Source organism: Petaurus breviceps, unplaced genomic scaffold (genome assembly GCF_028583685.1).
Source record: "Petaurus breviceps papuanus isolate PSGF00001 unplaced genomic scaffold, PetGlider_PUasm1.0 186, whole genome shotgun sequence".
NCBI classification, from domain to species: Eukaryota; Metazoa; Chordata; class Mammalia; order Diprotodontia; family Petauridae; genus Petaurus; species Petaurus breviceps.
The window spans coordinates 58,666,118-58,694,037 of record NW_027185798.1 but is presented as its reverse complement, the minus strand read 5'-3'; the positions used below and the strand labels follow the sequence as shown (position 1 = coordinate 58,694,037).

Sequence of the window (27,920 nt, the reverse complement as noted above, 5' to 3'; positions counted from 1 at the left end):
ATGTCATTTTGAATAGACCGCTCTAGTGATGTGCACCAGCAACAGGGAACAAGTGGAAAACCTCTAGTGGGGTGCGTTGTAGTGGGAGCTCTCTTTTGGGCGTGAGTCGGCTATGGCCACTGAGGTCTCCTCCGACTCTTGAAATTCTGCTATTCTGTCATTTTGAGAATCTAAGCTGTAATCAGGGGTTCGGGAGCGGTCCCTTTAAGCCCGGCTGCGGCGGCTGGGGGAGTGGGTGGTGACGGGAGCGGGGGGAAGCCGGCTCTGGGAGCGCGCATGCTCAGTGAGCTCCACCTCGGCTGCGGCGTGGCCTGGGCCTGTGGTTTGCTCTGCCTGGGCTCTTCCGCTGCAGCCACTGCAGCCGCCTGCCCCTCGGAAGCTGTGGCTCCGCACCGCCTGGGTCTTGTGGCCACGCCAGGCCCGGGGAGGCCGGGCGGCCTGGTGCCCGAGTCATCACCTCTCCCGCCTCTTGCTTGCCCTTCCTAGGACCGAGGCTTTGTTGCCAGGGGCAACCCCCATGGCGGGGCAGCGGGTGGAAATCGATGGCGGCATCATGGAGGGGGTGAGTGAGCACGCGCGGCCCGGCTCCCCGGGACCTGCCCGCGCCCTGGGATCGCCTCTGCCCCTCGGTCTCCCCTTCCCCCCTGCCTTCTGGCCTCGACCCTGAGCCGGGCTCCCTCCTCTCTTTACCAGGGCGGCCAGATCCTGCGCGTGTCCACGGCCCTGAGCTGCCTGCTGGGCGTCCCCCTGCGGGTGCAGAAGATCCGGGCAGGCCGCAGCACCCCGGGCCTCAGGTAAGGGGCGCGGCGGGCGCGGCACGGGTGGCTAGCGGACTCCTGGGTATAATAACAGCCCAAATAGAAATTATTTTGCCCCCACCCTTCCCCAACCACTCCTCTAAACTTCTGTAGATGGGACCACGATTCTGCTAGTCTCCCAGGTTTTGTAAACTTGGTGTCGTGCTTGGCTCTTCCTTTCCTCTCATCACCCATATTCAGTCAGTCAATGGGTCTTGTCTAAGGTACCTTCACAGCAATCCCCAGCATCCTTCTGCTTCTGTCTACTCTCAGACCTTACCCAAGTTCAGATCCTCTTCAGTTCTCAGTTGCTCTATCCCAGCCTCCTAATTAGGATACGATGTTTCCAGTCTCTTTACAAAATAATCCTCCTAAAGCACAGGTCTGACCATGTTATTTCATGGTTCAGGATCCCTAAATGGCTCTCTCCTTGATGGTTCTAGGAAGAAAAGATAACCTCAGCTTTGCTTTAAAACCTCTTCACATTCTGATTCCATTCTATTCTTCTGGGTTTATTGTATATATCTCTAATATACTTACACTGCTTTTTAACTAAACCTCCTGTTACCTGAGTTTAGTTTTTTGCTCCTGCTTCATGCTTTGGCAGAGTATGGCCCCTCATATCTAGAATGGATTCCCTCCTCACCTGTGCCTCTTCCCTAGCATCCTTCAGGAGTGTTATCTCCTGCAGGACAGAACTACACTTCATTTTCTATCTCCCAGTGCCTTTCTTATAGCAGATACTTTGCAAATGTTTGTTGTCTTGGGCTGGATTTGACAACCAAGATTTACTGTGATTGAAAATGATATTTAAACAATTAATTTTCTTCTTTGGTTGTTTATGATTCAGAAGAAATATGAAGCACGTTAGTCTCTTGATGAATCTGCTGTTCTGATTTTCTTGTTGCCTATCAGAAATTGAGTTACTCCAAGACATAACATATCCTTCAGCAGATAATCAGAGGGTTGTCTAGCCATTTTTATAGCTTGATAACTGTACATCTCAGGTGTCATGACAAAATATTGTAATACTGCCCTTATTAATAAATCAACAAGCATTTGTTAAGCTCATAGTATATGCCATACACTGTGCTGAGAACTGGGGATTCAAAGAAAGCCCTTGAGAAGGTCATATTCTAATGGAGGAGACAATATGGGGAAAAAATTATACACTCAAGATACATAGATATATATGGATATATATTTATATATGTGTGTGTATATATATGCACATACATATAACTATATTATTATTTATATGTAGAGAGAGTAAATGGAAGGTAAGCTCAGAGGGAAGACACTAACAATATTAATACCTTTGATTACTACAACTCTTGCCTAACCCTGGATTATTCCTGCCATCTGATATTTTATTTCCTTTTCTTCTCCTAGACTATAGTATAATACTAGAGAAAAGCACAGAACTGTGCAAACTTTACCCACTACACATTTATGTTCTGTAACTTCTACTTCATACATGTTCGGAATAGACAGGCAATATTATGACTACCCTCTGCTGGGCTAACATGCTCTGTTCTGAGGACCATACTGTAAGAGACGCAGCCCAAGCTGGAGCATGTAATGGAGGAGGGTGACCAGGATAGTGAGGGAGACTTGAAACCATTGAAGGAGCTGGGAATTTTTATTCTAGAGATGCTGTTAGGCGAAGAGAGTAGTGGTCTCTGGGTATTTAGAATAGAAATGTTCTGAATTCCAATCCAGAAGGCAGAACTAGAACAAGTAGGTAAAAGTTACAGGAAGTCACATTTCAGTTCAGCATAAGAACAAATATCCTAACAATGAATTTTTACTCATTGCAGCATTGTAATGGGTTGCTTTTGAGGTAGTGCTCCTTCATCACTGGAGATGTTCAGGTAGAGACTGAATGGCCACTTCTCAGGGTTCTTGTAGTGTGGAATCATGCATCAATAATAAAAATAGTTAAAATTTATATAGTTCTGTAAGATTTGGCGAAAGCTTTGTTTTATTTGATCCTCACAACCCAGTGAGGTAGATACTTTTATTATCCATTGCCTAGGGTAAAAAATCAACAATTGTCTGAGACAAGGCTTGAACTCAGGTTTTTCTGATTCGGAGTACATCACTCTATCCACTACTTAATCAACCTTCATTGGTAGGATGAAGTAGGTAACTTGTGAGGTCCCTTCTGATGCTCAGAGTCTAAAAAGAGTTCTTGTTGCCAGTCAGCAAGAGGTGAATAACAAGGTTGTCAAGTAACACTGGTGACTTATAGAATTTTGGAAGGGATATAGAAGTCACCCGAGGGGAGCTTCTATTGCATTGCAGAATCCCTTCTAAGAGGTAGTCAGCTAACCTCTGCTTAAACACCTCTTGTCATAAGAACTCAGTGCCTCATAAGATAGCCCATTAAATATTTAAAAGAGCCTGTTCTTAGAAAGTTCTTCCTTCCTTTAGATTGAGTAGAAATTTACTTATCTGTGCCTTCAGTTATCTGGCTTTAATTTTGTTCTTTGAAGATATATACAGAATAATTATCATTCTTCTTTTGAATAATAGGTCTTTAAACTTAGAATATAAGAAGCATGTCTTTTAAATTGTCTCTTCTCTCATTTATCAAAACCCATGGCCTTTTCTTGGGCCTCCTGCTCCTTCATTGCCCCAGAACATTTGACCACCTCTCTTTTTAAAACTTTCTTCTCTCTTGATAAGAGGATGTGACACTGCATACGCTATACTTCAGTTTTAGATGTATTTCAGGTTTCAGTTCTTAGCTTTTTTTTTAATTGCCATTTAGGCTAGAAATGGTGATGTCATCTTACACATTTCTTTCACTTTTTCTACATATCAGATAGTCACTAAATTTGGCACTGTCACTTGGATCTTTATTTTCCTTTCTGTTCCCATGGTCGTCACCCTAATTCAAGCTCATATCACCCCTCACCTGGATTGTTATAATAGACTCCTGATCTTTTCTCAACTTTCAACCTCTCCTCCAATCATCCCACATATTTATGTTAATCTTTCTAAAGCACAATTCCGATCATCTAAGTCCCTCACTCAGAACTTTTCAATTACTCTTTTTTTTTTTTTTATGAGCAATCAGGATTAAGTAACTTGCTCAAGGTTACACGGCCAGTTATTTATGGGTGTGGTGCTAAATATCTGAGCCTGGATTTGATCCCCAGGTCATCCCGACACTGGGGCCGGTGCTCTTACTCGCTGTGCTACCTGGCCACCCCCTTTTCAATTACTCTTAACTGCTTATCAGGTAACATTTTGTTTGTACTTCTTCCATAACAATTATCATTGTTCACTTCTGTCTTGTACTTATTTGTATATACATCTTGTGTTCTTTATTAAGCCTTTGACCTCTTTGACAAGGGGGAATCATGCCTCATTTGTTTTTCCATTCACTGACTACCCAGAATTAAGTTTTGAACAAAGTTAAATTGACCATCTGTCATTTTTCAAAATCCTATCCATTCTTCAAAGCCAAGTTCAAATGTTGTCTTTTCCATGAAACCTCCTCAGCCAGAAATGATCACTCTTTCCTTGAATAGTATCCTATGTCTTTTGTTTATATCTTCTTCTGGCACTCATACTACATTGTAGCATAGTTATTTTCATGCATGTTTATGTCCAGTGAATTACAAACTGCTGAAAAGTAGCTGCTTCTTGGCCGTATCAGATTGGATTTATCAAAGGCAAGGACCTTGCCTTTTATTTCTCCAGAATACTTACTATACAGTAAGCACTTACATTTGTTAATAAATGAACACAAATGGAATTTAAATATATCTTTGTATATGTATGGAGCAGCTAGGTAGTATATTGGATAGAGTGCCAGGCCTGGAAGACGTATCTTCTTGAGTTCAAATGTGGCCTCATATGCTAATAGCTGTGTGGCCCTGAGCAGTTTCCTCATCTGTAAAATGAGCTGGAGAAGGAAATGGCGAACCACTCCATTGTCTTTACCAAGAAAATCCCAAATGGGGTCACAAAGAGTTGAACATGACTGAAACAACTGAACAATTATATGTGTGTGTGAAATCAAAATTAAATTACCAGTTTGCGCACAAAGGATAGAAACCTAAAGGTTTTGATTTGTTATTATGTCAGGGTCTTTTTTTTTATAATAGGTTCCCTCAGAATGTTAAGACAAAATGAAAAATGACCTTGTCATTTTGAATGTACCCTATCACAAACTTACGGAATGACATGGGCAAGAGTAGTATGAGACAGACAGGTACTATTCTGCAATCTACATCATTGGAAGGAATACCCATATTCAGATTACAAATTCATTTGAACATTTGAATATAATAGCATATTCAGTAGAATTAGTTGATTTTTTTATTATTGAATTGTTTTTAGCTTATACTTGAACCTTTTTTATCTTTTTTATCATGCCTCCAATAAAGTAGTTTTTGAATTTTGAATTACCGTATCAAGTAAAAAATAATATATCTGGGAAACAAATGGGCAATATAGCTCTTACCTAACCTTTTTTTGGAAAAACCATATTGAAAAATTATGCCTTACTGTATGTCTAGAAAGGCATCCTAGAAGTTTCAAAGCTAGGGTGAACAGAATTTTGATGTTCCCTATGTCATTTGAAGCTGAAGGAACCTCAGCTATCCTCTAATGCATCATATCTGAGAAGTTGTCACATGAGTAAATAGTAGAACCGGAATTTGAACAGAAGTCCTCTGTCTCTAAATCTAGTGTTCCTTCCACTGTGCCACACTGCTATTTCTAGGGTAGTGTCTTAATGTTATCTTTCTGTAGCTCCTGGCTAAGTGGTCTAAAGTTCCTCAATAGTAATCTCCCAGCTGGTTCTTCTCTTTATGACATGCACTATCTTGGGATAGGTGCTTCTTGTACTTTCATGCCCTTGTTTCACATTAAATCTTTTAAAACCTATGTTCTTCATGTTTGTCTATACTGTGCCATTTTCTTGCTACTGAAGTATGAAAAAATAGTATATATACACCAAAATGCTTTTACTCTAGTAACGAGGTGTATCTGTCAGAAAAAGCAGTATTAGTTTTATGCTGTTACATAAATACCACCTAGAAAAGGGACAGAGTGGAAGCCTACTGTATTGTACAGGAGAGCTCAGTCCAACTGATTTACTTCTAAATGATTTATCATATCCTACCTACCTTTTAATGAGCCCACTGAATGGTTAATGGTTGTGAAGTAGGATTTTTAAGATTTTAATTGTCTAACACATTTAAGATTGCTTAAAAGATATTTGTGTGTGGTTGAATCTAATTCATTTTGCATGTGGACAAGAGGTATTTCTAACCGATTAAGGATAGTGTTAATGCATGTGGTAATTCATTGAATTGGAAAAGGAGTCTAATTAAACATTTTTGGCAGGTTGACTTATAGAATGGTGAGATTTCTTTGGCCCCTATTTGCATCCTTGCCACTCAGAGTAACACTGGTGGGGTTTTTTAAGTGTTCATTTTAAAACAACTTCATTTGAACCATCTTCCCAGTTAGATATACTACTACCACTTTAAAAAAATGTTTCATCTGACTGGTTAAATGAAGACAGAAGGTAAGACTTTTAATAATGAGTTGTAAGTATAAAGAATATCTATCGCTAAGTTAGGTATTATAATTTTACTATCATTAAAGTTTCATAAATGTTTGAAATAATATGGGTATATAGGCAGTCTGAATGCACACGTTTTGATGCAGTATTATGACCTGAAGGCCTCAACACCTCTCTGGATTGGAAATGATTCGAGATTTATGTGAAGGGCAACTAGAAGGGGCAGAAATCGGCTCAACAGAAATAACATTCACACCAGAGAAGATCAAAGGTGGAACCCACACAGCAGATACCAAGACAGCTGGGTATGTCTCTGCATGTATTTGAGACCTGAGAAAGAACCATTTAATAGTTCCATTTAAGAAGCCAAACAATGTCAAATGTAAGGTTGTTGGTTCCACTAAATTGTTTCCTTATTTAACTTTGATATCTTTTTTCTTTCTTTAGTAAAGGTAACTTAATGTTTGAAAATGTATTGTAATTTTATACACATGAGTAAAACTATTTCATTGACTTATATAAGACAGGAGAGTGTTTGAAATTTAGTAGTTATTCTGAATACCAATGCTCTTGAGTAAAAGTCCCCCAGTACCCAATATATAGAGTTTTAGAGCTGACAGGCACTTTATCGATCATCCAGGTCAGCCTTTCTATCTTATAAATGATAAAACAAAAGTCATAGAGTAATAAACTGATTTTTCCAGAGTCACATAGCTGGTTTGTGGCAGACCTAGCACTGGATCCCAGGTCCCTTGACTCCTAGGTCAGTATTTTTTCCATTAGGTTGTGCTACTAGTGATACCACATGTTCTGCCCCATTATTCACTGAGTTATTGTGCATATTTCATCTGTCTGCACATGCCCCAAGATCTTTGCCTCTCAAATTCTCTTTTCCTGTGCCACACTATAGTGGAACAAAGTATTTGCTTTGGACTCATCCTGGGTTCAAATTCCTGGCTCTCTACATGGTCAAGTTAGGTTACATCTCTGAGTGTTAGTTTTCTGAGGATAATATTGGTATACTATATCTTACAAGGTTGTTGTGAGAAAACATCTTTTCAGTTGAAAAACTTAAATTGAGTGGTTATGATGAAATCTGTTATCTAATATATTTAATATTTGGAAATTAAATATATAAACCACATTTTCAGTTTCCATGCAGCATATTTGTTAGGTAAACTCCCGATGCTTTTAGGTATTTTAATTCTTGCTTTGGGCATATTTCATTTTGAGCCTGCTTTTTTACTCTGTAGTCATGTCCCACCCTATTTGTATCAGCTTTTTGGCCTTTTCATGGTTGCTAATGGTTCTCATTTAAGTTTGGAATTCAAGAGTAGTCAGAAAAGCACTGAAGTGGTAAGTACATAGATCCTTTAGATAGCACCAGGTCTTGCCCTCTGAGGGATTTGAAGTTTTACACATTAGAAGAGATAACTCAGGCAGCATGGCTTATTGGATAAAAAGTTAACCTCAAAGTGAGAGATAACTGGAATCAAGTTCCTCAAGTCACATATACCTCTCGGTGCCCCAGGCAGTTTTCTAATAGGGAGGATGAAGAAAGAAGAGAAACAAGCATTTTTTAAAGACCTACTATATGCCAGACACTGTGCTGAGTACTCTACAAATAACTATTTCATTTTATCCTCACAACTACTTTGTGCTATGATTAACCCCATTTTATAGCTAAGGAAACTAAGGTAGCTAGAGATTAAATGACATTCCCAGGGTCACACAGCTAGTGAAGCCTGGGGCCAGATTTAAAATCAGGTCTTTCTGACTCCAGGCCAAGTTTGCTCTATCCACTGTGCCACTTTGTTGAAGAGCAGGTGCCAGACTGCATTGGAAAAATGAGTTATCTCTGCCACTAATAATGTGGGCATTTAAGAGAATGGCAGATAATATAAGATAGGATTCCTCATTTGTTTTTGTTTTTTTTCCAAAAATTCTTGTTCTGATTAGTTATGAACCTTACATGTGCATGGGTTTCACAATTTTCATAATTTTCATGGGGCTTTAAAATTATGAACATAGGTATTTAATTTATTTCCTTGGTACTTAAGGTATTTTTTCACACAGGAGCTTTTTGGATTTGATAATTTTATTCAGTTAGGCATTATTTAAATTTTTTCGTATTTATTAATCTGAACTTGGCAAATATCAACAAAAGTGAACTTTTTTTGCACAAAGAATAATGTAAAAAAGAGTACTGAAAATGAAACTGTGAATCTCCACTCTATTAAAAAAAAGTATTTAAAGTTTTACGTGGTGGTTCCAATAGTTTCTTGCTTGTCTGTGTCCTCTTCTAAACTTTCTTTTCTCCTCTGTTTATTTTTTTAATGAGGACTAGGCTTTTTCTATTAAAAGAAATTTTTTTTTAGGAAAATCTTGATTTTTTCAGTTGTTTAGAAAGTAACTAAAAATATATATATAATTTTACTAATGAGGAAATTTAGACTCAGGGATGTTAAATGACCTGCCCAGGATTGTCAGCCACTTGACAAAACTGGGATTAGAATGTAGGTTTTGCATTGAATGGAGTATATAGAACGGAGAGATTTGACATTGATGCTTCAGAAAACTGAAGCACAGTAGCAAAATATGCCTTCCTTGGTTGGTAGTCAGACCTCTAATATGTGCTCTTTAGTAACTATCTTATTGCTTAAAGCACCAACTGGTCTAAGTGATAAAGGCTTCTATAGGTATCATTGTCTAATAGAAAATCCAGGTAGGAGTCCAGCATGTTGATGAATAAAGAGGCATGTCATTCTGTTGAAACTGAATCAAAAAAGAAGAGGGACATAGACCATTTGGACTATCTGGACATATGTCTGCTTTTCATCCCTTATTGCTATCTCTACCTTATGTTTTTCTAAGTGCATTTATTTAAAGCTCCAGTCAAGCAATTCAGTTCTCATACTATTTTACTATGTGAAATATTCAAACGTTGAATTCCATGAAAAACATTGTTAAAACTTTGTAGTCATTCAATCTTTCAAAATTTTATCTATTTATTTATTTTTATTTGTGCATTTTTGAAAGTAAAATGTGATGGTTTATCATAGCATCATCTTTTTCCTGACTTCCACCTAGGAGCGTGTGCCTGTTACTGCAGGTCTCGATGCCCTGTGTTCTTTTTGCTGCTTCTCCCTCCGAACTCCGTTTGAAAGGTGGCACTAATGCTGAAATGGCCCCACAGATAGATTACACATTGATGGTGAGTGCCTTTCCCTCTGTGTCAAAGCCATCAGATGGTTGTATAGACTCTTCTGAACTGTGCTCTTTAAAACTGGCTTTTAATTTCTTGATGGGACTGGTGACCTAAGCTTTTGGACTTAGCTTTAAGCTAAGACTCTAATAGTACTTATATCAGATCAAAGCCAACTTTTGAAATAGAAGACTTTAACTTTGAATGTAATAATTTTGAGGTAGAAAAAAAGCAGAATGGCCATCTTTGGGACTGCAAAGAATCCATCAGTCAAGGCCTTAGATTGGTGTTTTCTGATTGGTGTGCCTTAGCTCTCTGAGAAGCCTCTGGCTGTGGTTTACAAATTGATTTTCTGGGCTGCCACATCCCAGTCCTCTCCCTCTGTGCTCTTTAGCTTCATTCCCTTCCTTCTTCAGGGCACACCTCTGCCTGCCATCATCTGCTTTTCTTCCTCCTCATTGTTTTAGGCATTTAGCTTTTTTCTGCTCTTTGTTCCCACAACCCTTCAGTGGAAACCTCCTTTCTTCTGACCTTGAGAAGTTTGTAGATTTAAAAGTATGAGGAAAGTTCCTGTAAAGCTGTGTAGAGATAAGACTTTTCTGAGAATATCACCTTATTTTGTTTGAATTTACCAAAAGCCTACATGTCATTTAATGCAGTCATTTAAATCTCTCTGAGTCTGTTTTCTCACCTCAGCTCTAAATCTATGATTCTGTGATCCTAAGAAAATGTTAAACCTTTTAACTTTGGTAATGTCTTTCATTTTATTTAAAATACTGAAATTCCCTAAGTATTTTTGCATGTGACATTTCCCTAAGCACTATTTTAGTACTTTATAAAGGGATGGGCTTGTGGGCACTTAATAAATGTTTGGTGGCTAAAATAACAAAACATACTAATTTTGTAGGTCTTCAAACCAATTGTTGAAAAGTTTGGTATCAAGTTTGATTGTGATATTAAAATGAGGTAGGTTGCATATTTAATATTTTCCTTTCTAGTTTTGATCTTTTATTTACATTGGTCTTACTGGCATGGTAAATGAGATGCTTCTTTGCTAAGCAGTTGCACTGGTCAGGCATACTCTAAAGGATAATTATGAACATACTAGATAGAGTATTATCATTTTGTGACTAGCCACTAGTTAGCACAGTGGAGAGAGTTTCAGGCCTGGAATCAAGGAGACCTAAGTTCAAATCCAGCCTTAGTTACTTACTAGCTAGATCCTGGGCAAGTCATTTAACCTCTCTGCCTCAGGTTCTTCTGCTGCAAAATGAGAATAATAGTAGCACTTACTTTGCAGGGTTGTTGTGAGGATTAAATGAGACAATATCTGTAAAGTGCTTATCACAGTGTCTGGTATATAGTACGTCCTTAATAAATGCTTATTTCCTTTCCTAAATAATTAGAGATGACATTTCTCGTAGGGTTCATTAATACTCTGAAAGGTAATCCACAAAGGCATATGAAATTTGAAGTTGTAGTGATGGTCACAATTGTATATAGTATTCGTTTGCATATCATAGGTATAGATACTTAATTAGGAAACTTCTACTTTGTGTCTATTGGCCACACAAAATAGTATCTTTGTCCTATTATTTAGCAACATTTAGATCCCATTATGTGCAAAACATTAGACCAGGGGTGGGGAACCTGCAACCTTGAGGCCACACATGTGGCCCTCTTAAGTCCTCAAGTGCAGCCGTTTGACTGAATCCAAACTTCACAGAACAAATCCCCAAAAGGTCACACCTGAGGACCTAGAATGCCACATGTGACCTTGAGGCTGAAGGTTCTCCACCCCTGAATTAGACTATCAACAAATATTTATTAGGTGTTTACTATATGCCAGTTACTGGGGATAAAAATAAAAAGAATGAGGCAGTCTCTGGCCTTAAGGACCTTATATTCTACTAGAGAGAAAAACATTCTCAGATAAATAGATACTGGAAACATACAAAAAAAAATACACAGTGATGGGGTATATATGTATACTACAGTCCATTGTAGGAAGAAGTCCCAGTCTTTGTAATTATGGAATTTAGAAAAAGTCATTTTTTTTCTTTATGTTCTTGTTACAGGCATTGGAAAAAAAGAGGACAAAGTAGAAGGCAACTTTAGATAAAGACTTTTTTCCTTTTGTCATGATGTAATTGGAAGTAATTTCACAGAATGATCAAAAGACATAGACATTATTTTGAGATTACCTTCCATTATCCCTAAGCTTAGTGGTAGTGGTAAAGAACGAATTTTTGACTGCTTAAAATTAATTTTAGTTTCATTGTTAGAGGCAACATGATGTAATGGACAAAATGATGGGCTTGGAGTAGGAACACCTGGATTCAAATCCTACCTTGAACACTACCTTGACCCTAGGCAACTCACTTAAATGCTTCAGCCAACTTCATAGGATCTACCTACTCAGTCAGAGTGGTTGCCTTGTGCTTTAGTGGAGGTAATTCCCACACCAGGAATCCCATTTCCTCTCCCTCCCCTTCAGCCCCCACAAACACACTTTGGGAATCACAGGTTGTTTGCATTTTTCTATTGCATGATTAATATAGCTGATCTACCACAAGGACATAATGTTCAGTATTTTGTCATCATTGCTGTTTTAGAACTGTTTGTTGACAATGTTCAGATACCATTTGTCTTTTATTCAGCTGTTACTGACTTGTTTTTTTGTCCTGGAATGTGGTTACATGTGATCACATGTGTACTTTTCAAAGGGGCTACTACCCTAAAGGCGGTGGTGAAGTAATTGTCCAAATGTCACCAGTTAAACAGCTGAACCCAATAAATTTAACTGATCGTGGCACAGTGACCAAGATATATGGAAGAACATTTGTTGCTGGTGTTTTGCCCTTTAAAGTAAGTATCTCAGATGTTACAAGCATGTGTATTTCTTGGTAAATGGCATGTTACCTGTTCTTTTAAATTATTGGAATAACTGTTTATTTTTGATAAATCATTTCATGATGTAGCTAATTTTTAAGGAAGATTAGCTTTTTGTATTTGAGCATTGATTCTGAATAATGCATATAAAAGTTGGTAATTACTTTAATTATCCTTGATGGCTTGAAAAGAATTGTCAAACTAACCAGTGATTTATTTCAGTTTTACTGTAACTGTTGCCTTTCTGTCTTACCAAATTAGATAGCAAAAGATATGGCAGCAGCAGCAGTGAGATGCATCAGAAAGGAAATCAGGGATCTGTACGTTAACATCCAGCCTGTTCAGGAACCTAAAGAACAAGCCTTTGGCAATGGAAATGGAATAATGTGAGACAAGACACTAATCTCTTCCTGTGTCCCCTTAGTTTTAGTGTTATGAAGTAATTTTCCTATTTAAAAAAGTATTAGAGTAGTGTTTTGAAAAGACTTGTTTAAAAAAGTATTCTAGCTTAATACAAAAATATATGTAAGATTTGACAAGTTCATTCCAAGAATTTTGCAGTTTCTAAAACTTGAGATTCTTGTGAGAACTTTGCTATTGTTGTTATGATGAACAGTCTCTGATTTGTTTAGAAAATTTCATTTTTAATGCATCTTATTAGCAGTTGGTCTTTAAAAAGAATCCTGAAGGAAACTTTTCTAAATGCTTTTATGTAATGTGGTTGAAAAGTCATTTTGTAAATACCTAAGGTGACAAAGACTTTTTTCAGGCCAGAGAATGACTGTCCAATAAAAAGGGGAATGGTTCAAGGTTTAGGAAGTTTCTTAAATTGATATATTTGAAGAGTAAAAGTACCCTTCAGGTGAGCATTTACATTTAGTGTCTACACTGTGGTCTTCTTAGATTACTCTAATTAAAACTTTTTAAAGTAAATATTCTATTTATGATACTATCTATAAAGTAAAAAAAAAAAACCCTCCACTAAATTTCCGTATAAAAGACCTTTTTATTTGATATAATCTTAGTCTGCTTTATAATACCATTTTACCTGCAAAATACCATCCCATTCTGATATATATGGTAACTCTGTGTTTTATTTTTTATTCTCATTAAGAAGTCAGTTATTATTTTGAAGGAGAAGGTGCTTCTTATGTAGATACTGATTAGAATCTGGCCAGGTTCCCCTGCTTAAGGAAAAAATCCCCAGGAATACTTATATTAGTGGTCAGGGCTACTTTTCACTTAATTGCATTATAGGATCCGCCTATGCACATAAACTTATGATGAGTACCTCATTATTTTCTGATAAGGATTCAGGTTTAAGTTTGATTTATTTGGTTCAAGTTTGATTTTGTCTGTTTAGTGATAGCATACTATGTTATATTTGCCAATAATTTTTAAAGGCTATTTATAATATAATGGAATTGACATTTTTTAAATTTCCACACAGCATTGTTGCTGAGACGTCAACAGGCTGCTTGTTTGCTGGATCATCACTTGGTAAAAGAGGTACAGATAAATGGGAAAGCCACAGTTTTAAATGTTATGATCAAACAAAAATAGTTGCCAAGAAAGAAGTCTGGAATTCAGTAGGATAGAGATGGGTGTGATGGTTTAAAATTTTTTAGAATTATGTTGTGTTAAAAATCAATCATATTTTAAAACAGTTCTTTTTTGAAAGGGGGATTATTTTCTTGGCATAAGAATTGAAATGTTATAGCTGTGTGACCTTGGGCAAGTCACTTAAGTCCAATTGCCCTGCCTTCTCCCCCCCAAAAAAAGAATCGAAATGTTATAAAAAATGAGGGGGTGTGTGTGTGTGTGTGTGTGTGTGTGTGTGTGTGTGTGTGTGTGTTGTCTTTAGTTTGGATTTGGTAAAACTTGTTTTTTAAGCTTCAGGTTCATGGGATCGTAGGATCATGTATTTAGCCCTGGAAGAAGCCTTTAAGGTTTTCTAGTCCGACTCCCTGATTTTACAGTTGAAGAGACTGAAGCTTAGGAAAGTTTAAATGGTTATTCGAGATCACACAGGTAGATAGTGACAGAGCCACAATTTGATCCCAGTACCTCTAACCACCAATCCACTCTTTTGATGTACTTGCTAACTTTGTGACCCTGGGTAAAACACTTAGCCCTTCTGAGTCTCAGTTTTCTCATGTGTAAAATGAGCAGATTGGACTAGATTACCTCTGAGGTCCTCTCTGTACCTGTTTTTTGTCAACTGATGATTTTTTTCCCCCGAAAATAACTTAAAAAGACATTAGTAGCCTGACAAGGAGAGACCTCAACTGAAGGTTACCGTGCATAAAAATGTAAGAATCTTTTCATCATAATCCTGTTTAAGATGGAATGTTTTGTAGTAGCTCTAATATATTGAGCTGGCAGCCAAACCCATTTTACTCAGTAGGTGCAATACACAATGCAATGTGTATTGCTTCTAATTGACCTAGCTTCAAATCTCATTTAGGCAACAAGTATTTGTTGAGCAGCCACTGTATGTGTGACTCTGTGCCAGTCAGTAAGACATATTTTCTGCCATCAAGGATCTTGTAATCTGATTGGAAAAGCAAGTATGCAGAATTAATGTATGCAGAATTGACTAACAATGCAGTATAAATAAGTTCCAAATTAATGGTGCAGTTGCTATAAGAATTCAGAGAGAAAGATCATTTGGGCTTTATAGTGATTAGGGGAGGCTTTATGTAAGAAATTGTATGTGAACTGAATGAATATGAATAGATAGGGATTAAAATGGCAGGAGAGAATGGAGTGAATATTTTGGGTGAGGGTTGTGACTTTGAAGAGAGATATATTCAAGTGGGAATGAATAAAGCATTTTCAAGGAATTGTGTGAGTACAAGATTAACCGAAACTACAGGTTTGTGTTAGGCAATCATGGAGAGGTGGATTAGGACTAGATTGTAAAGGACCTTGACTGCCTCAGCTAAAAAACTTAGATTTAATTAATTAGGCCCAAGGGAACCATTGGCAGTCTTTGAGAAACTAAATGAAATATTACAAGAACCACCACAGTGCTTGGCACATATTAGACACTTGTTAGAAGCTTGTTGGTAGATGAGCCAAACAAATATCTAGTTAATTTCTATGAAATATCAATAGATGAGGATAGGTTATGGTAAAGGGAGGTTGCTTCTCAAAAAGTCTTGTCATTTTAGTGGTGGTCATAGTTTTTCCTATAACTAGTTGAATAGTGCTAGGCACTTAACCTGTCTGGGCTCCAGTTTTTTCATTTGTAAAAGGAGAGGTTGGACTGGGTGATCTCTTAAGAATCAAGGCTTAGATCTTAAATGCAAATTTTCAGTGGTCTCCAAGATTTAATCCTTTCCTGACAGGCTAGAAAGTTGGACTGCATCTATAAATTGGATTGGATAGGGATAGTAAAGTCTTATGCTTAGGTTCAGAAAATCACCTTTATAAATACAAAATTGGGGAATTGTAGATAGATAGAAAAAGATCTGGAGCTGTGAGTGGAGTGCAAGCTCATCATGAATCAATTGTGATAAAGCAACCAGGAAAACTAATGCAGGTTTCATTTAGAGAAGCGTGTTATCTATGACTGGGAGAATAATCACCTCATTGTTCTCTGCCCTGGCCAAGTGACATCTGAAGTATTCTGTTCAGTTCTTGCACCACATTTTAGGAAGGACATTGATAAGCCAGAGAGCATCCAGAGGAGGGCAGCCAAGATGGTGAATGGCTTCATGTTCATGTCATTGAGGACTGGTTGAAGGAATTGGGAGTAGGGGGTGTTTAACCAAAAAAATACCTTGGTGTGCATAATAGCTGATTAGATCTATTCTGCTGGGCCCCATTGGGTGGTGGGACTAGAGACCACTGGTGGAAGTTGGAAAGTTTTTCATTTGTATTCTGTAGTTATTTATATGTGCGTCTCTTGTGTGCCCCCAGTAGAATGTGAACTCCATGAGTTGGGACAAGGAATGTTTTACTTTTGCCATTGTATCCCTAGGACCAGTACAGGATTGAATTGAATAGTGTGGATCCTTCTTTGTTCAGGCACATTTTGCTAGATGGTTTCTTAAGGTCCTTTCAAATTTGAAATTCTTTGTATGATCTTTTCCAACTTTAACATTGAATAATTCTAGTGGAGATGAAACATACAGTGATTTTTAGCGACTTTTGAATTTATGTATATTCTTCAACCCCTTACATCTTCAGTCAAGGCAAATTTTATTGCCATAAAACCAGTCAACTAAAACTAAAGTCACCACTCCTCATTTCTCTCTTTTCTAGTGTATTTGGCCAGTACTACTTAAATTCATTGTACGTTTATCCTGAGGCCTTCCTTGAATCCTGGAAACTGTTTCATAATGTTTATTTTCAATGAGCTGGAAATTATAGTAAGACTTCCTTTAGGTTGTATTTAAATTATTTTTTATTGGCACTTTAAATGGCATGGTTAATGTTTAGAAAGGATTCAGTGTTGATTTGAAAAGAATAAGATTTCAAAAGTTATAACTATTATTATTGTGTTGTTTAGTCATTTGCAGTCATGTCCCACTCTCTGGGACTCCATTTGGAGTTTTCTTGGCAAAGATACTAGAGTGGTTTGCCATTTCCTTCTCCAGTTCATTTTACAGATGAGGAAACTGAGGCAAACAGGGTTAAGTGATTTTCCCAGGGTCACACAACTAATAAGTGTCTGAGGTCATAATTGAACTCAGGAAGATGAGTCTGACTCTAGCCCTGGCACTCTATCCTCTGTGCCACCTAGTTGTCCGTATTATTATTGTGGCCCTTTAACTTACTTTAACTAATATAATTCTAATGAAATCTTGTTCAAGAATTCAAGCTCTTCCACAGCCATTTTGTAAATGTTTACCATTAGTCATTACATAGATAGCTTTCATGTGAATAGGACTTGACACATAAAGCACTTGCTCACAACAACCTTCTAAAAGTAGGTTGTACAAATGTTGTCCCAGCCTTAAAGATAAGAAAACTGAGGCTCAGGAAGGTTAAGTGATTTGGCCATGGTAATATTCCCATGACTAAAACCCCAGTCTTCTCATTTCTGTCCATTTCACCACACAGGGCTGAAGAACGGAAGCATGCTTAGTGCTGTCTATTGCCACATGCTGTCTTATTCTTGACATTGTCTTCTTTAAACTCTCCTTCTATCTTAGTCAGATCTTAGCAAGATTTCAAAACCCAGCTGGAGTCTTTTCTTCAGGAAGCTTTCTCTGACTATGCCAACCCCTCTTGCTGTTTGCCTTCATTACACTTCAGTTGAACTTATATTCATTGCTGCGGTCTGATATTGCATTTTTTTCCTTTAATTTACTCATTCGTGTTTGTTTTGTCCACTGCATGTAAACTCCTTGTAGGCAGGGATCATGCCTTCTGCTCCTTTCGCATTCTGTATAACACCTAGTACATTGTTGAGCTTGTGCTTGGGAAATGATGGTATGAAGGCCAGTGTGCAAAGAATAGTAACTCTAGGGTGGTGGTGAACATTGCTGTGTTGGAATTGCCTTTTCTATGAATGGATGTTTCATACTTTTTCATAAACTTAAAGCTAAGGAGGGCAGATTATTTCGAAATTCCATGTCTTATGGGGACACTTGTGGGCACTGATGTAATCACGGGAATTTCTTAATATTATTATTAATGAAACTGACCTTGGGGCAAGTCACTTGACATCAGTGTCTTAATCTCTCAGATGAAGGATGGGTGTTGGTTTGGATGAAATCTGAGGTTCCTTTCGATTTTAGCCTTGTGAGATTCCAGGTTTGGTTGCTTAGATTCTTATCCAGTTCTTCCACTTAAATAGAAAAGTGACTTGAGGAAGTTAGTCAATAAACATTTACACGTACCTCTTTTGTACCAGGCACAGTCATAAACACTGGAGATGCAAAGAAAGGCAAAAATGTGGCCTTGATCTCAACAAATATACAGTCTAACGGGGGACAACATGCAGATAATTCTAAATGTACAAGATATAGTCAGTGTAATTGGAAAGCAAGCTTAGGAGGGAAGGCATTGGTCAGGGAAGGTCTGAAGAGACAAGGAAAGGTCTGTTGTAGAAGGTGCAATTTGAACCGAGTCTTTAGGGAAACTGGGAGGCTGAGGTGTGGAGGGAGAGCATTCCAGGTATAAGGGGCAGCCAGTGAGAAAGCACACTCAGGAGACAGGAGTGTCATGAGTGAAAAACAGCAAGGGAGCCAAGGTAACTGGATTGAAGAGTGGAGGGAGTAAGGAGATGTGTAAGAAGATAGTAAAGCTAGGAAGGGACCAGATTGTGAAGGACTTTAAAAGCCAGAAAGAATTTTATATTTGATCCTGGAAGGAATAGGGATCCACTGGAGTTTACTGAATTGGGTGTGGGTAGGGGGGGAGATAATATAATCACACTTGTGCTGTAAGAAAATTACTTTGGCATCTCAGTTGAGAATGGATTAGAGTGGGGAAAGATGACTTAAAATGACCAATCACAAGGCATTTGTAAGAAGCTAGGCCCAGGATAACCAGGTGGTGGCTGTATGAGTAGAGAGACGAGAATGTATATGAGAGACATTGTGTAGAAGGAAATTACAAGCCTTGACAAAAGATGGGGATATACAGGCTGAAGCAGGTGAAGAATCGAGAATGACACCAAGGTTATGAGCCTGGTTGACTGGGAGATGGTGGTATCTTTGATAGTAATAGGAATGTTGGGAAGAAGGGAATGTTTAAGGGAAAGTAAAAGAGTTTTGGACATACTGATTTTGAGACGCCAGTGGAACATCTAGTTCAAGATGTCCAAAAGATCATTTGTATTGCTGGATTGGCTTTTCCTTCCAGGCCTGAAGCCTCTGGCGCAACATATCTCCCTCATATATATTATATGCTTCTCACTTTGAAAAACCTTGTATGTGTGTGTATATATACATGTATATGTACATATGTGTGTATGTGCACATTCCAGCCTCCCATAAAAGAACAGGTGAAAATTAAGTCTCCAGGTACTGACTGAATCATAGCCTAAAGATCAGAGGTGTGCTGACTTCTTGACTGCTGGTTTTTGCCTGTTGTGGTGCCAGTTAATTCACCTGCACTCTCACTATCTTAGGCATATCTGCTGACAAGGTTGGAATTGAAGCTGCAGAGATGCTGCTGGGAAATCTGAGACATGGGGGAGCTGTGGATGAGTATCTGCAGGACCAGGTACTTTCACATACCAACGGAACAGTAGAGTGGAAAGAACATTGGATGTGGGGTCAAAAAGCATGGGTTAGCATCTGTGTGACCTTGGGGAAGTCACTTGATCTCTGAAGAGCCTCTGTTTCCTCATTCTTAAAATGGAGATGATAATATTATATTGACTAACTTACAGAGTTATCATGAAGCTCAAATAAGCTAATGATATTAAACACTATAAACTACATAAATATTAGCTACTGTTATTTCTCTTGTTATTATGTAAAAGTAAGCCATTATTCTACTTAGAGTATTCAGATTTTCACATAATTTTTAAAAACTAGACTTGGCTTAAATCATTAATCAAGAAAATTTGAAATGATCAATTTTATTTTTCTTACAAATACACATTTATTTTAATCCACTCTTTCTGGTAGCATGTTTGTTTTTTTTAGGGGGGGAAGGCAGGGCAGTTGGGGTTAAGTGACTTGCCCAAAGTCACACAGCTAATTTAAATTTCAAGTGTCTGAGACAGTGTCTTGAGACTAGATTTGAACTCAGGTCCTTCTAACTTCAGGACTGGTGCTCTATTCACTGTGCCACCTAACTGCCCCAATATTTTTTTTAATGGAGAAAGGGTAGAGTTGCATCATTGGTATTACTAGTTTTGTGAAGTTTTCCTTTTTGTTGTTGTTTTATACAGCTGATCATTTTCATGGCCTTGGCCAGTGGGATCTCCAGGGTAAAAACAGGACCTATTACACTCCATACACAAACTGCCATACATTTTGCTGAACAACTAACAAAGGTAAGTGTATGTTGATGAAGACTGCTTGGTTTTATGGTAGCTGTTATTTAGACTGGTTTTGAATAATGGAATAATATACTTTAAGGATCTATGATTTCATTCATGGGAGTACTCCATCCACTGATGACAAATTGCAGCTCCTCACCTCCATAATTCATCATCCAGCAAACAACCAGTCCTATTGTGAGTCTTTTTTAACTGGAGCATAGAACTCATACATATTGGGTCCCAGAATAATAGAATGCTTAAGATATGTGTTCTGATGAGAACTTTCTAGAAATGGAAATCTGACTACAGCCAGTGGTTGGTTTTAGAATGTTTAGAGTAGGGGTGGCTAGGTGGCTCAGTGAATAGAGCACAGGCCCTGGAGTCAGGAGGACCTGAGTTAAAATCCAGCCTCAGACACTTAACACAAAAACTAGCCGTGTGACCTTGAGCAAGTCACTTTACCCCAATTGCCCTACCTTCCCCACTCCAAAAAGCAAAAAAAACAAAAACAAAAAAACCCCAGAATGTTTAGAATGTTTTAATCTAATATATATTTTCTTCTCTTCTCCCCTTACCTCGTGCTTATAATTCTTAATGATTTATATGATATTTTAATGAAGGTTTTTATAAGGGTTATAGCATTGTGTAGCATACCTGCAATTTGTCTCAGCTTTATATTCCAAAACACTAAAAGAGGCAGCGTGATGTGCAGGGCTTCTTAAAACTTTTTCCATTTGCAACCCGTCCAGCGTTTCTTAAACAGTGGCCCATGGTTTAAGAAGCACTGGATTGTAGAGGATAGAAAGCCAGAACAGAAACCAAGAAAACCTGGGTCTAAGTTCTGCTTGTCTCATATACTGGCTGAGGGGCTTATGAACAAAACCCTGGACCAGAGGTGTCAAATTCTTGAACCAGATTAAAATGTCATTGGGAAATGTTTAACAAAATAAATGAAAATATAGTACAATTAAAATAATGTTAATTTGTGGTTTTCTAAATCATTATGCAGCCTGTAGGATGTCTCTATCTAAGACTAAATTGCAGAGAAGGTGCTGGCCTGTACTGGTAGTTTCCTCTCCCAGAAGTTGAAATTATTAGCAGCCCTCTTGGTCAGCAAACATTTATTAAGCACTCACTGTGTGTCAGGCAGTGGGGGACAAAAAGAAAGGCAAAGACACAGTCCTGGCTCTTACGGAGCTCACGCTCTAGTGGGGGCACAAATGCAGACAGCCACGTGCATGCAAAGTAGATACAGTGCTAGTAGGAGATGATGTCAGAGGGAACAGTTTCGGGTGGAAGGGAGGGTGGGGCTGGATGAGGGGAGGAAGAATCGGGAGGGCCTCTTTTGGAAGGGGAGGTTAGTCTTGAGTCTTGAAAGAATCACCTAAATCTTTTACGTGCTATCTTGTTTTGATAGGTGGCTTGGTGTCTCTTAAGGCCAGTTTTGTTCAGGTGATTGAAAAAGAGTAATAAGAATTAAAATGTAAGACGAACTCGATGTCAGAGAGAAATGTAAACAGTTCAACCTAATCTGCTAGTGTAGGCAAATGTTTTTCTTATATAGAATTTCAGCTTGGTGGTAGGTTGGTCCCCAACGAGAGTGCCCCAGAGAACCTAGACTGTTTAACCTTTTTTGTCAGTTGAGCATAGATGGCCCCTTCAGCAGCTTTACAGACGCCACAAAACTGAGAGGGATAGCTAACATATCAAATGGTAATATTCAAGATCTTGACAGGCTTGAGCCAGTAAGATGAAACAGAATAGGGATAAGTGTAAAGTTTTATACTTAGTCTTAGAAAATTAGCTTCACAACTACAGAGGGAGGGGGTGGAGGAGACATGGTTTGCATTTTGCATTTTTTTGAAAATGACATGAAGGTTTTAACTAAACTACCATTTCAATATGATTCATTAATATCCTGTAATATATGAGCTAAAAAGCTAATTAATGCCTTCCTGGGCTATGTTGAGAGATAGAGTGTTCAGGACTGACTGGTGAAATTACATTTCTGCTTTATTTTGCTCTGATCAACTACATCTGGAGTGTTTCATTTAGAACTGTGTCCTCCATGTTGGGGTAGACATTGTTAAACTGGAGAATGTCCCAGGGAGGACCATCTAAAGGTCGCTAGAAAGAATGAGGATTATTAGCCTGGCAGAGAGAAGACTTAGGCTGGACCTGATGACTTTTTTTCAGGTTTTTGAAGCTCTGTCCACATGGAAGAGGAACTTTTCCACCAGGAACAAAGGGTAGAAGTTGCAAAGAGATAAAGAGAGGCTTGATGTCAAGGAAAATTTGGCAGGAATTAGAACTGTCCTAAAGTACATTAGCCTGCTTCAGGAAATAGTGGATTTCTCCTCTCTTTGGCGGTCTTCAAGTAGAGTCGATGAACACTTGTCAGGCACAGTGGGGACTCCTTTCCAGTAAGACTTAGTTCTTCCCTGTCGTCTTGGGTATTCGTGTGGCATCAGTCACTGGATCCCAGCAGTCAGAAGTCATGGATCCAGATGCCCAAGGTCACTCAGCTGTCTCATTTCAGGGCCATTGTAGATGATTTCAGATGGGGACCAAAGCTGTGACTTGGGGTCCTCATGTGCTGGCCAAAAGGGGAAGAAGGGAGAAGACAAATCGTAGCCATTAAAAAAAAAAATCTTTCCCTAAAAAAAAAAAAAATTCCAACTTTGGAATCTTTTAAAGGGATTTTATACTTGATAAATCACTTGATTTTTGTAACTTCATAAAAAAAAAAGTAAGTGATATTAGCACCTGTTTGCTGGGTAGGGAATTATAGGATTGTCCATCTGACTCTCCTAATATAAATTATGTACTAAATTTTTTTTTCTTGTTTTAGGCCAAATTTACTGTGAACAAGTCAGAAGATGAAGACGATTTCTCTAGAGAAACTTACATTATTGAGTGCCAAGGAATTGGGATGACAAATCCACATTTGTAGGATGTTTGCCTTTTTTATGATACCTCAGTGATGGATTGCACTAACTTTCAGTTGATAAATAGTACATGATGGTGAATGGGGAGTAATTTATCAAATGAATGAGCTTAACTTTAGAGATGAAGTACAGAGTGTTCTTGGTTTGTTTAGAAAAAGCTTTACTTGAGAAATCTTTCCATGAATGTTTACTGAGATGTGTATAATGAACTGTTAAAATTTAAAGACAGATGCTTGAGATTGGAAAACTAATTTCTGTATGAACATCTTGAAATGAAGCCTGTGTTTCACCAAAAAGATGCGTGCTTTGAAATGGTTCCTTTCTATGCTATAACGCATAGGCATGGGAATCTCTCTTTAATAACTTGCATCTAATCTCTGTATCCAGTTTGCTGAAATCTCATCATTAGAATACTAATAAAGCAATTCTAGGCAAATGAACTAGTTATTTGTTCTTTTTTTTTTTTCCTTTTTTAAGCAATCGGGGTTAAGTAACTTGCTCAAGGTTAAACGGCCAGGTGTTTCTGGGTGGGTGCTAAGTGTCTGAGCCCGGGATTCGATCTCCAGGTCTTCTCAACACTGGAGCTGGTGCTCCTACTCGCTGTGCTACCTGGCCACCCCTATTTGTTCTTATTGGTAAATTTTAAAACAGCATGCTTCATTCTAGTTGCAGGTGGCTATTTAAAGGTAATTAATGAGTACTCGAAGCAAATTTCATAACAGATAGTTACCTTATGCCAACTTACATAGTAAAGAACTTGGGTTCATCTTGGACTCCATCCAAGGAGATTTAATTAGCAAAATCATTAGAAAGAGAACATAAAATGACCTAAGGCTTAGATCCATGAGAATGATACAGCTTCATTCGAAGAAAATTACTAAATAAGACTCACAGTGTTGGTGGAAAGATCAGCAGATGGTCTATGTTAGTGATCTTGTGCAGTTGATACATTTCCTTATATGTGAAATAGGAATATGTAGTGTGTTCTATTGGCCTAACATCTCATAAGGAAAAATATGTGAATGTGGACATTTTAAAATTCCTTAGGCAAACATGTAGAGAGCACTATTAGATACTAGGTGAGGCAGAAAGATAAGAATCACTTAAGCAAAAAACACTGCAATTCTTAATTAAAGGAAGTCAGTTGTATATCACAGACTCCCAGAAGGAGACTCAGCAGCCATTTAATTCAATATACACCTGAACAACAGTTCACAATACAACATAGACATTAAGTGGTCACCCAGCCTTTGCTTGAAGACCTCACTAGAGGTAATAGCTCTCGTTTTTCTTTCCCCTACAATTTGCAGCCTGGGCCTCAGAATATATGGAGGTATGCCTTCCTTTCTTTTTTGCTCCCCAAACCGTAGCACCCTAAAGATTGGTTCTTTCTTTCCACAGACAGGAAATTCTCTTATCATGTCATCATGAATTCTTAGTTGTAGGTTGGCAGTTGAGTTTGTGTAGCTACAAATCTCATGTAAGACCAGTTTTTATTTTGGATCAAATTTTTTTTATAACTTTTAAATTTTAAAGAATCAGTGATCTGTTATGAGTATTCATGCAGATCACAGTCAGTAACTTAATAGACAATTTGAGAATTGCCAGGCCAAGAAGTCCATCACCCAGCAACCAAATTGCCAATAAACCTGTCTCTCAACTTGGCTATGCCAACCTTTAGATAGTAGCTATGCAGTCCATCACTTGAAAACTTTCCATCTTCAGGATCTGCCAGAGCTGGGGTGACCTCCACGCAATGAAGATATATGGGAGGAAGAGCTCAGTGAAGATTTTTTTTTTTGCTTTTTGAAGGGCAATTGGGGTTAAGTGACTTGCCCAAGGTCACACAGCTAGTTTTTGTGTTAAGTGTTTGAGGCCATATCCGAACCCAGGTCCTCCTGACTCCAGGGCCAGTGCTCTATTCACTGCGTCACCTAGCCGCCCCTAAGATTTTCTTCACAATCATAAGTAATCTGCCTATGCAGACTTATGCGTGACATTGATATTTATGGCTAAATGCCTACTCTAGGATAAGCCAAGGAATGTGTATGTGCATATATGTTAGTACCTTGACTTGGAGTTAAAACTTATGAACATGCTGGAACTAGAGACTTTAGAGAAACCAAGCCCCAGCTATTTGGGGAAATTATTCCACTCATCTTTGGGACTGCCAGCCTTAAACTGGGATGTGTTGAAAGCTGAGTAGATGAGTGCACTTGCCTAACTCGCTATGCCTCGCCAGCAGCAGACCAGACCATCCAGCCATCTTATCACTGGCCCTGCTGCTGTATCCATATACCCAGTGAATGTCCTATGTACTCTATGGCCAGGACTTAAATACCTATAAACCAAGTCAGATCATAAGCCACTGGGACTGGAGAGAGATTGGGGAAAGTACCAAGGATGTCATCAAATAACCTTGGGCAAGATGATTTTTAGCCTTAGCCTTAGATTTTTAGGCTGGTCTCTAGCCAGAGGCTGTCACTTGAACTTGGTACAGAGTTAATCAGTTCTCCCTTGGGATTTCTGGATCCTTGGAGCTTCTGGGTAGCCCAGGTGTCTCAGGGGTGGGGTCCTGGGCCTGATTGGTTTCCCATTCCTGAGATCAGAAATACCAATGAACTAGGAAATGAAGTTTCTAAAGTCCCTTCCACATTGCAATTTTCCCCCATTATGCTTTCAATATATCACAGGTTAGAATAAGAAATTAAATGGGAATTTTTAGGAGTTTTGTGGAAGCTGCAGGCGACATGCAAAATCCAGCAGATGACACAGAAAAAGTTTGGAAACTCAGAAATGCATAAAATATACGTATAGTATTGTATAATATAGCCTATGACCAACTACTTAACCCAAATTTTACCAATAAGATACTATAAACACTCCATAAAAGAAAAAGAAAAAAATTCAGACTTCTTCAGGATGAATGGAGGGCCAAAAACTTTTATGTGGATTTTCCAGATCACAGAGGTGCTATATCCCTAACCCCTGCAATGTGGAAGGGAAAACTGTAGAAGGTTCCAGATATAAGGGGTGGGGGTGGATTCCAAAGAGAAAAGAGAGACTACTAGGTAAGAGGGCAGCCAGTTGGCTAAGTGGTTAGTGTACTGGGCCTAGAGTCAGGAAGATATCTTCATGATTTCAAATCCTTCCTAGCTGTGTGACTCTGGGCAAGGTCACATAACCTTATTTGCCTCAGTTCCTCATCTGTAAAATGAGCTGGAGAAGGAAATGGCGAACGACTCCAGTATCTTTGCCAAAAAAATCCCAAATGGGGTCATGAAGAGTTGGATATGACTGAAATGACCAAACAACAAACCAGATAAAGAGAAAGGACAGGACTAGGGCATTTACAGCCCTGGTGGACAGAGAAAGACTAGGCCAGAAAAACCTGAAGTTTTTTCTGAACTACAATGATTGATCAGCAAAACAATTAGGAATTAACTAAATCAACGTTTATATTAAATTTTAAGTTCAGTAGCTGACCTCTAACTACCTTGTAACTTTATATCTTGGCTTAAAGTATTAATTTCCTTTGGGGAAAGAAAGCCACAGCAGGCAGGGGAGGGGCTAAAGGAGGATGAATAGTGCAATATATGATTATAAATATTGCATAATTTAATTTCAGTGATTTATAGGGGAAAATGCAGAGTTTTTAATTGAAAAGCTGAATAAGCAACATTGATCCTGCCCTGGAGAAACTAAGATGCTAAAATGATGGTGCTGATTGAAATGTATTTCTTTTTCAGTAAGTGATGCAAGTGTTTTGCTGGGGTAAGATAAGTAGAGTCATAGATCTATATGCACTATTCCTCATTTCAATTACTAGTTGATTTTTCTCTTCTAAATAAACATCCAAAGGTCATACCACAATCTGAATGGATTCAGTGGATTTAATTACCAAAACTACTTGAAATCTGGGAATCCTAAAGAGAATGGTTTAGATCAGGAAGAGATAATCAGGTACTCAAGGAAATGACCAGGAAAATACCTCTGGTCTGATAAATCTTTTAACATGGTCATAGAATCATAGAATTTTAAATCTGGTAGGAACCTAAGCCATCACCTAGTTGAATTCTTCATTTTACAAATGGCAACCCTGACAAGTTAAGAGAATTTTCCAAGATCACTTCCTGTCTCCTCACCATACTGCTACCTTCCAGGCCTTATCTTCATCTTCCTTCCATTCTTCTCCTGTCCCCTTTCCTCTCTATGTATCATATTATCTTGCCAAGGGGTCCAAGCCACTAAGCCATTTCTTGGATGTCTCTTTACCATACACTCACAAATTCTATCTCTCACCATTTCCCTTGCTAGTACCCCTTTATGTATTGTTTTCCCTTGTTAGAATGTAAGCTCTTTGCTTGCTTGCATTTGTAACACCAGCACTTAGCACAGTGTGTAATAATGGATTAATGATTCTCTCTCTCTCTTTAAATATATATATGTAGATAGATATGGATATGGATATCTACATATCTATATCTATCGTTATCCTACCAGACCAACCAGAGGACAATTTATTTAGAAACAAAAGCATTTTCTTGAAATAAAAGGCAAAGTGAAAAAAAGAAGA

General features: G+C 38.2%; 1 protein-coding gene across 3 annotated transcripts; it reads left to right on the top strand.

Moving 5' to 3' along the window:
• Positions 1-281: 281 nt before the first annotated feature.
• RTCA (RNA 3'-terminal phosphate cyclase) lies at positions 282-23,784 on the top strand. Of its 3 annotated transcripts, XM_069090529.1 has the most exons (11): positions 282-562; positions 694-794; positions 6,507-6,650; positions 9,436-9,559; positions 10,458-10,516; positions 12,277-12,418; positions 12,704-12,828; positions 13,893-13,951; positions 19,533-19,627; positions 20,304-20,408; positions 23,248-23,784. In XM_069090529.1, exons 1-11 carry the CDS (start codon positions 518-520, stop codon positions 23,347-23,349), a joined length of 1,101 nt encoding a protein of 366 aa, XP_068946630.1. In that variant the 5' UTR covers positions 282-517; the 3' UTR covers positions 23,350-23,784. The 3 variants fall into 3 exon arrangements, with proteins under 3 accessions (XP_068946630.1, XP_068946628.1, XP_068946629.1); XM_069090527.1 differs by lacking the exon at positions 20,304-20,408 and having other exon boundaries at positions 376-562; XM_069090528.1 differs by lacking the exon at positions 282-562 and having other exon boundaries at positions 706-794; positions 6,492-6,650.
• Positions 23,785-27,920: the final 4,136 nt, after the last annotated feature.

Excerpts from the sequence above, each read along its gene's own strand:
- RTCA (XM_069090529.1), top strand. The coding sequence starts at position 518 with ATGGCGGGGCAGCGGGTGGAAATCGATGGCGGCATCATGGAGGGG. Across the intron at positions 795-6,506 it reads CGCAGCACCCCGGGCCTCAG|GCCTCAACACCTCTCTGGAT; the intron begins GTAAGGGGCGCG and ends TATGACCTGAAG. Across the intron at positions 6,651-9,435 it reads GCAGATACCAAGACAGCTGG|GAGCGTGTGCCTGTTACTGC; the intron begins GTATGTCTCTGC and ends ACTTCCACCTAG.